Below are 11,264 nucleotides of genomic sequence, written 5' to 3' on the forward strand. Positions count from 1 at the left end.
TTAGCCTCAGATTTTCAGCATAAAGCATTCCCACTAGCAATTTCTTCAGGAATTGCATACTCTAGTTTAGTGGGAATGCTGTTAACAGCATTCCAACTAACTGTTATTCTACGGACGAAAAGTGTATTATTCCGCCGGTATTTTGGCCCTCTCCTCCTCCCGCATTGAATATCGCAGAAACTCCGTTCAAACATCAAAACGTTCAGCTCGGTCGGGAATCGATGGCTATTACTTTTCTCATTCATAACTTTCATAATTCCAGAGATACATCCCATAATACATCACATTTTTAACATTGAAGTCAATGGAGAAAATCTTCAGACTTCAACAAATCTTCATGCAATTCAACTGCTAACTGTTCATTCATACTTTCACTCAGACACCTCATTCCAACTTTAAAATGTTACACATCTTTCTGACATTATTCGTGTAAAACAATTTTTAAATCTGATTCTTACTTTTAGAGATATTAAACATTGTTCAGACCTTGTTTTAGAGGTTTTCTTCAGATTTTAACATTAACTAGAGTGTGTGATGTCACACACTCAAAAAAATAACTAATTGGATGAACTCAATTCAATTGTGGGCAGGATTTCCACCCATTAAATATTCGTAGTCCCAACTGAAAGTAGAAACATCCATTTAATAAAATTGAATTGAGTTAGTCCTACTCATTTTTATCAAATACAGCTGAAATAAAATGATCACGTTAAGTAAATTAAATGAAGTTACATTTGTCCAACTCATTTTTATCAAATAAAGCTGAAATAAATGTATCACGTTATGTAAATTAAATGAATTTACATTTGTTCAACTCAAACTAATATAATTAATTGGTAAAGAAATAACGTAAAATATAATTATTTTTTCACTTTATCCCCCCCATTAAGACACTCATGAGACAAAACCTGGTTGAGATATTTTTATTGAAAATTCTGAGATAACAATTACACCTTGAGGTGGATAGTCCCTCACCTTTACTTGTGTAAACAGAGTTTCCCAGCTCTCTGTCAATCAGAGTTATGTGTCTGTCTGCATTTATTTTTTTATTAAACATATCAATAAACAGACTGAGCAAGAGATAAAAGCAACTCAGAAAAAATAATAATAATGCCAATCATGGATGAGGAAGGTGACACTAATCCTCAATTCAACATCAATATTTATATACACATCTCAATATTAACGTTACTTGAATACACAGAGCAAGATGTAAACATATATTTTTAAAAGAACAATTTAAGAGTGGTGCAAATAGCACTGAAACTGATGAAAAATGAACACCCAGCTATTCTAAATCTCCCAGTGCCACAAGACACTATAAAAGGTGGATGCTTTGCACTGCTCTCCAAACAGGGAATATCATTGGGTGGTTTTGATATATAAAAGAGCGCACTGCACAAACCCTACAGTATATTTGTTAATTGAATAAGTGTAGTGTAGCCATTTGCTTTGAACCTACAATTACAAAAAAAAAGCAACATATTTGTTATGGAAACTTGACTATGCACTTGTTCACCTCTTATGCAAACAGCTTGATTCTCAGCTGCTGTATTTTTGCATTCAGCTTGTGCCCATAGAAACTCGAAGGTGTACTTCAGGTTGTCCGGGAAGCTGAGATAAAGGGCATACATGAGCCCCAAGAGCATGATTAGTCCCACAATGACGCTGCCTACGTTTTCCATGACTTTAGTGCCTTCGATAACAATTCCCACGTCCTCCGGCCCCCCATCCCCGTTTCTTCGGATCGTGTAAATCCCCATGACTGTGTTGGAAATGTCCCTCTCTGCATCGTCAGCGGCGGAGGCCTGGAAAACAACACAAACACACAACACTTATGTTAAGTAAAAAGCTGAACCCACACAAACAGAAAACTGTGTATGAAATATAAATAACCATTCTTAAACCATCAACTGCAGTTTAGAGAAGCAGATTTGCTTCTGTCTGGCTCGCCTAATTGACCAATACTGCTTTAAACTGAGATAAGGACCTCCAACCTTATCAACATACAGAGCCTGAAATACAGAAATAAATAGCTGTACAAAAATGTAGAAATAAATTAAATCTAATAAAGATAGTTATCCATGTATGTCCTGTTTGCTTATAGACTTTTACTTATTTATTCATACATTTACCTATTTATTTCTATATTTATTATTTTATTCATGTATTTATTTATTTCTGTATTTATTTCAGAATCAATTTATTATTTTATTTATTCATTCCTGTAATAATTTAAACATGTATTTCTGTATTTATTAATCCATTTACCTACTTATTTCTGTATGTATTTCAACATTTATTTATTCTAGAATTTATTTATTTCAGCATTTATTTATTTATTTCTGTATTTATTCATTTCTGTATTAATTGATACGTTTATTTATTGCCATATTTATTTATTTATGCATTTACCTACTTATTTCTACATGTATTTATTCTTAAATGTATTTATTTCTGTATTTATTTCAGCATGTATTTATTATTTTATTTATTTATATAATTATTTAACCCTGAATTAATGTATAAATGTGTTTATTCATTAATATCCATATTTATTTCCTTATTTGTTCCTATATTTATTTTTACATTTATTGATACCTAAGTAATACACGCAAGCGAGAAGTTGACATTATAGACACCTAGCCTTGGGTATAGATCGTGGTGTGCCATAGGATTTTCTCATTATAAATACATGCCATGGTATTAATAAATTAGGGTGACACTGTTCAACGCTACATGGGAAAAATATTGTATAAACTTACCAGATACTCCTTGAAGAACGAGTCTGGATCTTCATTTAGGTATATTACAAGGCTTCTCAGGATGCACTCCCTCCTGGTGTTGATGTTGTCACACTAAAGCAGGGTCGACAAATCAAGACAGAATTTAGTTAATATGGGTGCAACAGAGCGGTTGTCTGAAGACCAGAAAGGTCGTATCAGTCGAAATGTCCCTAAGCAGGACATGGTATCTGACGAAAAATGCATTTGTACTAACCAAATCTGTGATTGCAAGGGCTTCCTTTATCTTTTTCCCCTTCACTCCTCCTTTGCTGGTGAAGATTTGTAGCAGCTTGTCGGAAAAGTGGTCCAGCTGATACATGAACTTCGATTGCAGTGGCTTGGTGGTGATGCGTAAGAACTCTGCATTCACCTTAAAAATATTGACGAACAAAATACAACAATGTGTTACTTGTTTATCAGAATCACTACAAAATTGGGATGTAGGATAATTGGCAAATTCAAATTGCGAATGTGGAGCCATTATTCATTATAGACAATAATAAAAACAGTCAACACATACAAACATACACATTTACTTACTTCACTCTGCTGGAACAGGGCAGGCCATCTGCTTTTGAAATCTCCTATCATGGGCCTCTGCTCCACGATTTCCAATCGTCTTTGGGAGAAGGTTTTTTCCATTTTCACCTTTATCACAATTTCATTGTCACGCTTTTTCAGTTCTGACAATAAAGCAATTCTCTCGTTCTCCAGCGTTTCTGAGGTTTCGCCTTTTGGGTGCAGAGGAATGTAATTAACTTCAGCCTTTCTTGGTTTCTTGATGTTGGCTGCAGCTTTGCCTTTGCCTTCTCGTTTGTGCTTCAAGGAGTTCACATGGATTTAAGGATGTCCAAGTCGCCCGAGATTTGTTCGATAGTTTTGTATCTTATACTTCATTGACTGTTTCCATCCCCCAAATCCTGTCTGGGATCCTAGCTGCCCCAAACAAGGATGGGCCCTTGTCAAAGCTGCAGCTACCTCTTCACACTGAAAATCCTTTGGGTATTTTGTGTATTTCATAATTTCTTGGGCTAGGCCATCAAGGATGTCTCCTTTCAGCTTTGGGCCAGGGCTGAAGTGTGTTCCATTTATCTCAAACTCTGTATTCTTCAAGTGAAGCTCAAATTCAGCCTCATAATAGAATTTAGGGACCACAAAAACGTTGGGCCAGGAGGACAATCCTGAGGGCTGAGTTTCTTGGGATGAATGCGGGGTTGACGTGTACAGCGTATCATCACTGCAGGATGACGCTAATGACGAAGCAGGGGTTTGAGGCTCTGGGCTAGTGGTAATCGAGGTCTCACTAAATGACTCTACTGTGTTCAAAGTGATGAAGGGCTCCACAGGTGACAAAATAGGAGGGTAAATGACTTTCAGTGTGCTTTTATGTGAAATTTCAGACACCGAAGTTAGGTTCATAAACTCGTTAAAATCAGCATCCATGTATTGCAACCGGAAGTCCTCTTCCAATTGAAATAATGTCTTTATAAGCGTATGCAGTTCCTCCACTGTTGTTGGAATTCCAGAATCCAGGGTCAGTTTTCTTGAGTCAGACTGGTCACCAAAGATGATTCGCAGACAAGCCGGGACTGCCATTATGGAACACCTTTAATCTAGAGCAGAAACATGGGAAAAGGATAACAAGAAACCAATACATTAGGGTTATATTTAAGATGAAAATAAAAATAGTTTAAAAGATTTTGTAAGAGCCTGACATCCAGAGCTAAGATTATTTAGGTTTAAGGATGACACTAACCTTTAACGATGAGGAATATTTTCAGCATTACCATGCGTAAACCCCCAACCATGTATTCCACAAGGGGATATGGGTCTACCAAGTCAGCAAGCTCAATAAGGGCAACCTCTCTAGTGGGTGATGCAGACAGCTCAAATCCACGATAATGCTCCCTGTACCAAGCACATACGTCTTTAACTAGAAAACACAACTTCTCCTTAAGAATGCACAGTTGAATGATCTCATTACATTTAGGCATTCCATCTGCAGATCCGTGTACAATAAGCATCCCTTTACTGTAACGTATACCACTGCAAGACACATTTTTTGCCAAATGAACCTCAGTCGCATCTGGGTATCTCTGCTTCAGTGTAGACATGACTCCCTCATTAAGGACATCAACAGGCATGATTGAGACATCTGTGACCTCCAAGGATGACTTCTAGAGACTGGAGGAATTTGTGTGATAGGCAAGCATGAACTGGTGTTTAACAGCTAGTGAACAAGCTATATTCTTAAAGCAATTAGTATGATGAGCAACATGCTTGAAAAAGCTATGTTTAACCTCAAATCTCATCGTCCACAGTGCAATTAGAGGTCCGAAGCAACGAATCATTTGCGGGTAGTGCTCTAAATAGTGATGTTTTGTTATGAGCTTTATATGTGGAAAGAGTTCAAGATAGCGCTGTCTGTGATCATAGATCTTGGCTTCAAGATAAGCAATGGTCTCATCTGTGTGAACAGGGGCCACAACCAGCTCAACTATGTCCTTAAGATCCAGAATCAACTGCCACGCTGGTTCATCTTCTGGTAGAATTGGCCCAACCACAAAAGGAAAGCAATCTTAGCAAGGTCCAATTTTCATGTGCATTGCCACCTATTGTGTTTCTAGATGTGAAAGAGCGTGGTATGGCATGGGGACGATTGGTTCTGTCCCCCCATTTGTACGGAAATGTCTGGATCAATGTGTTAAGGCCATCAAGAGTGAAGTATTTTTTGGAGATCAATAAACTAATACAGCTTGCAAGTTCGACGGGAACAACACCCTCAAAGAGGTCATGCACAATGTCAGGAGGATAACCGGTGCTAACATGAAAATGGGAAAGGTGCTCTGTTAAAACACACTGTATTTTTACCCCACAGCAAATAGTTGCATTCTCCTGAGCAGACTGGACATGAATATCATGGATGTCTCTTGTTCTCAGTTGGAAAGCACCTGACTTGACATCCTTAGTCTGAAAATCTGATTTGACTCCAGTACAAAACCTGCATACTGACCCGGCAGAAAAACTCTCAACAAATCCACCTATCCCATGGGCTCCAAGATTATCAGCAGTGTTGGGCAAGTTACTTCCAAAATGTAATATATTACATATGACTTATTACTCTCTTTTGAAAGTAATAAGTTACATTACAACATTACTGTCTCTGAAATGTAATGAGTTACACTACTTTAGTTACTTTTTAGTTATTTTCACCAAAATAACCGCAAAAGAATAGCTAGGTATTTTAAATGCTAAAATGTAATTTAGTGCAGCTCATTATGCATCCAGTGAAGGGCAATGTGGTATAGCATAACAACTTTGTAGGCCCTTAAGGCTACTAACAACTTGTATTACAGGGCTTAGTTGAATACTCGATTCTGATTGTAAATTCTTAACATGTGACACGTTGTTAATACAGCAGTACAGACCGCTGTCAAGGACTATAATGAAGGTTAACATATTGTAAATCAAGGCAAATATTATTTAAACCATGCTCATGGTTTGAAATGGCAAACATTGAAAGGCAAAAGTATTATTAAAACCATGTAGCCTACTACATCATCACCTTGGTCCCATCATATACGCTGGGAAGAGAATATTTACTGTGCTTGAAAACTGGTATCACATCATCATGTGAGGTTGACTTTGTGACCTGGAGAACATTTCAGCCTCAACATCAGCTCGTTGATAATAAGCTTTGGATATGAGATATTTTTGTAGCCATTCGTGGTGAAGGCATCTGTGCTATTGTATGCATTATTTTTGACCCAACATTTCTAAAGGCATGTCAGAATATGGTACTATTTTCACATGAACATTCTAGCCATTGTCTATTTTTATACCACAAGCTGCAAAATGACCGCCTAACCCCACTGTACAGGCGGGTAGTTGTTTAGATATACCTGGCACCTGCGGGCCGCAGAGGGGCGGCGTAGTTTCGGGCGACGAAGACTGCTGCTCCGGGGCTGGCGAGTCAGGCGGGAGTAAGCTAGTGTCCACAACGGAGGGTAACGTGATGTCCGCATCTGACCTGTTGCTACTGTCTGCAGTAGATGCAGTGTTGCTGGCGTTTAGTGATGGTTGCTTTAACCATTTTCGTATAAATGATTATCCACAGATCAGATGTGTGTCACTGCTGTGTAAGCACTTTGGAAATGATGCAAGTGCAGCGGAGCAGGTCACGCGCACCTGACACAATTTGTTGTTAGTATTTTTCGCTACGTTCTCTTTTTTGAATGGTTGCATAACGTTCAACTTCCCCGAAGATCTCGACGCGAAGCCTGAAGGGTAAACACCAGGTTTACTAATCTACCCGCACAATTTGTCCGGTGTCGGAATGTCTCGCTGTGTTAGTACATTCTTAAAAAACAAAACACCATTTAATTTCGGGTTAAAATGTGTTGTAACTGCGTTACTGAGCATTGTAACGGGTAATATATTACCCACATGTCATTAGTAATGCGTTACATTACTTCGTTACAGCAAAAAGTAATATATTACTGTAACTCCGTTACTTTTGTAACGCGTTACACCCAACACTGATTATCAGCTATAACACACTGGACAGAACCTTTAACAAGCTGACCAAGCTGAGAAATAAAGACACTGTGCTGTTCTAATATGCTCAAGTCTTGCAAAAGAGGCTCCAACACTTTTCCATAGCCATAGGTCTTAACATTATCAGATTTGCAAAGAACAGCTAGATAGATTGAGTTTAGTGTTGAATGGGACCCTGGTGGCAAATTACCCAAAACCAATAGACACCACAGAGTTTGTGCGTCTTTCGAGATGTCCCAAGAGGGTTACAAATCTCAAAATCATCAACATAAAGATTAACGGCTATTCTCAAACCTTCACCAGACAGAAAAGGATTTTGTTTATGATCCTCACCGTCTCTTACGCTTCTGTACTCTTGGAGACAAGCCAATTGCTGGTCTTGTGTTTCAAGATGTTCAAGGACACCTTTATGAGAGAGCAAACGTTGCAAAGATTGTAATAGAGGCAGAGGCGCGGGAAGGTATTTTGAGTGGGGGTGCTGAGGTGCTGGACTCCAGTGAACACTATAACGGGCACTATAGAGCACGCACAAAAAAACTCCCCACACGCAAACACACAGCACACCCGCGACTGTTACAATGAAGGCTCGATAATCAGCTCACGGCATATAGGCAGGGGTAAAGTGCTATTTTTTACGAGTGGGGAACGGACCTCACCTCCTCTAGGGGGGTCCGGGGGATGCTCCCCCGGGAAGATTTTTTTTAAATATTGAAGTTAAAAGCATCAATCTAGTGCACTTTGAGAGCAACATTAAGAGATCTATGGATACATCTCTCAACACCGAGATGAAACACAACTGTAAGCAGATGTTCTTTTTCTTTATGGATATTTTACAAATCACTCCCCTTTCAAACTGTATTCTTGTTTTACTGCCATATAGTATTTCATAACTGTTTTTCCTTTATTCTCTTATTTTTTTATAACTATAATGATCATATGAAGGTGTGCCGCGGAAATAATCTTTTGAATAATTTTTGAACAAATCGTTTGAGACCCACTGAGATAACTTAGACTAAAGTTAACTATCTAAACACTCAGAGAGTGCTTTAGCTCACCTGAGCCCCTCAGTCTGAGAGGAGAGCTCTCCTCCAGCTTGTTGTGGAACAAACAGCTCCGTATGTCCGTTAGTGCAGCTAGCTAACCAGATGCTAACAACACGGTCCCTGCTGCTGGCACCGGTCCCTCTCTCTCTCCCCCTCTCTCACACACACTAAATGCCCTATTTCCGCACAGACACAGAGCCGCGAGCTTGAATGACACAAGCACACTTTTATTTCCATGCAACTCTCTGATTGGTCTGGTGTCTTGCCTCTGTTGCATTCACTGAACATGGGAAATTACAGTCCTGCCGTCCTTTCTAGTTTCTTGATGAGATTCACGTAAAGCACGGTTAATGTATTATATTATTGAGGTAGAATTGTCCGGGGCTACAGAAAAAACATTCGGGGCAGGCCAAAATATTATTTTACCAACAATGTGGAATTTATTGGCTACATATTACACAGATTATGCACAGCGGGAGCAGCAATAACCGTCAAATAATAATTCAGACAGGGGAGCTCCGCACCCCCTGCCTGCCGCTAGGGGGTGCTGCAGCGCCCTCAGCACCCCCCTTCCCGCGCCCATGAATAGAGGGATGTATTGAAATGTCCTATTCCTCTGGGCATCTAGTATGTACTCAACCGGTTCTAAAACCCCAAAATGAGAGGTATAGTACTGTCTACGTTTATATGCAGTAGCATGAGGGCCGTCCTTTGCAATAGCTATGCCCAACGGATTACATTTGCATAGAACAGTGGAAAGTTCATCAACTACTGACTCTTCAACTTGTAGTTTATGACTTTGGAATACATCAGAAACAATAGCTCTAGTGACAGGCAAAGATGCTGTACTTAATATGTAGTGAAGCTCAGAAAGGACCTCATCAATAACTGCCTTTGGAATGTGAACAATATTTTCCAACTTCAATAAAATGCCAGCATATTTTCTCTTCAATTAAATTGGGCAGGTGTATTTCTGCAGCATCACCACAACTTAGTGTTTCATATTCATGATCTGTATCCACAGACTCTGTTGGCCCAACGGCTGAACTGTCTGACCTACCGCTTGTACTGACGACATTGGCTTTAATGTCTTTTAATGTATGTTCCTTGTGTTTCCTATTTTTGTGTGTGTTGAATGTACTGTGAATGTTAGTTTTAAATGTGCATCCTAGAAACATACACAGAACTGTTTCATCATGCCTGAGATGTCCATTGATGTGTTGAAAAAAATCTCTTTCTGTTGCTAGTTCTCTGCAAGAGCACACATGACACTGGAATGTAGTTACTTCTACTGGCTTTGGAGTTTGCTGTTTAGCATGACTTTTGTATGTGTGATTTAGTAGCTTACTCCATTTATCAAATGTACACGGACAATCTGTGTATGGACATGGATAGCGATAACTGCCCCTAAAATGCCCATGGGTCTGCCTAAAATGTTGTAACAAAAAATACCCGCTAGCTAGTTCCAAACTGCAGACTTTACACTGCCACATTCATAATCTGAAAAGAAGAATAAAGTTAATTAGCACATTTCAGACTGAGCAACTGACAATGATACAGATCAGCTTGTGCCAGTATTGACAAAATAGCTTATTACTTACTATCATTAGGAGGTTGCCACAAGTAGCTTGGTAACCAAATGAAACTGCAAAATAAGAGATAAATATATTAGAGATGTGAGTACAAATGCATTAGTTAAGATTACATTAGAGCTCTCACCAAAGAAAACAGATACAATGTTAACATTTAGAATAGAGTAACAATCATTTTACATCAACACTGAAGCTACATAACGGAAATCCAATCATGAAAGCATGTCAAATATGTTACACCGACATTTTAATAACATATAAAACTATTTCGGAAAATGTACCATTAGCTAGCTAAATGTATGATTATTCATTACCACATGCATCTAGTTGGGCAAATGTTGCAATGAATGATCAACAGTACCATCTGAAAATACAGAAGAGGCTGAAAGTATCGCGAAACGTCTGAAAATGAATGTTGACCATGTTTAATAAAAGTATTCAAGAAAAGGAAAATTCACACTTTACAGACACCATTGACATTTAATCTAATTTAAAATAGTTTACAAAAATTGTGCTTCTTTATTTAATCTTTGTGTTTTCAATATTTTGGATTTGAATTATATAAATGTGTCTCAAACAGTACCATAAATGTAAGCAAAATAAGTGTTATAATGTATTAATACAATACTATATTATTACACTATAATTATGCTAGGTGTTTATGCTGTTACATTGAGCATATAGTTCCACTGTAATTACCTAAGAACATACCACATCTCTGTAGTAATGGCACCGTTTGAATTGGATCAGGTCAGTTTTTGTTTGTGTTGAACAGTTTCAGAGAAATAGCGTAACTGTAACCATAGTAACTCAACCTCACTCGTGCCTGTGTTCGCACAGCGCCAGAGGAGAGGGGGAGACGCGGTGCTGAGACCCCGCTGAGTGAACAGCGAAGGAATAAATTACAATATAATAGATTGGTGTAGATTTCCCACTTTCCCCCTGATGATCTCAATAACTCGCTAGATTTTTCACTTGTCGCTTTTTAGAAATAAAGTCGCCAAGAGGGTCTGAAAAGCTAGTAAGTCCAGCGAGAAAGCAAGCAGTGTGCGTGTGCTTCAGTGGGTGGAGTGGGTCTGCCGTAACTTTAAAGTAATTTGGAGGGGGGGCCTCTGCCGCAGCACGTTAAACCGTGTGCGACCGTTCTCATTCATAACACTCCGTTCGATGTCTCACTATGGGATGCGCCTCATCGCGGAGCAAACAGAAGCATCAATCTCATTACGCCAATCCTGATTGGCTGGTGATCTTGACGTCAGCGTCAGGGAATCCACCCCCTATAAGTA

General features: G+C 38.8%; 1 protein-coding gene across 3 annotated transcripts; it reads right to left on the reverse strand.

Moving 5' to 3' along the window:
• Positions 1–917: 917 nt before the first annotated feature.
• Positions 918–8,950, reverse strand: LOC307028758 (uncharacterized protein). 3 transcript variants are annotated; one of them, XR_013805105.1, is made up of 5 exons: positions 8,399–8,950; positions 3,323–4,399; positions 3,001–3,156; positions 2,766–2,858; positions 918–1,808 (listed from the first exon to the last, which is right to left on the reverse strand). XR_013805105.1 is itself a non-coding variant. In XM_079664035.1 (5 exons), the coding sequence occupies exons 2-5, from the start codon at positions 3,426–3,428 to the stop codon at positions 1,407–1,409; spliced, it is 753 nt and encodes a 250-aa protein (XP_079520161.1). In that variant the 5' UTR covers positions 3,429–4,399; positions 8,399–8,950; the 3' UTR covers positions 918–1,406. The 3 variants fall into 3 exon arrangements, 1 of the variants encoding a protein (XP_079520161.1); XR_013805106.1 differs by lacking the exon at positions 8,399–8,950 and adding an exon at positions 4,543–7,243 and having other exon boundaries at positions 3,327–4,399; XM_079664035.1 differs by having other exon boundaries at positions 3,327–4,399.
• Positions 8,951–11,264: the final 2,314 nt, after the last annotated feature.

Source organism: Notothenia rossii, assembly GCF_949606895.1.
Source record: "Notothenia rossii genome assembly, chromosome: 2".
NCBI lineage: Eukaryota > Metazoa > Chordata > Actinopteri > Perciformes > Nototheniidae > Notothenia > Notothenia rossii.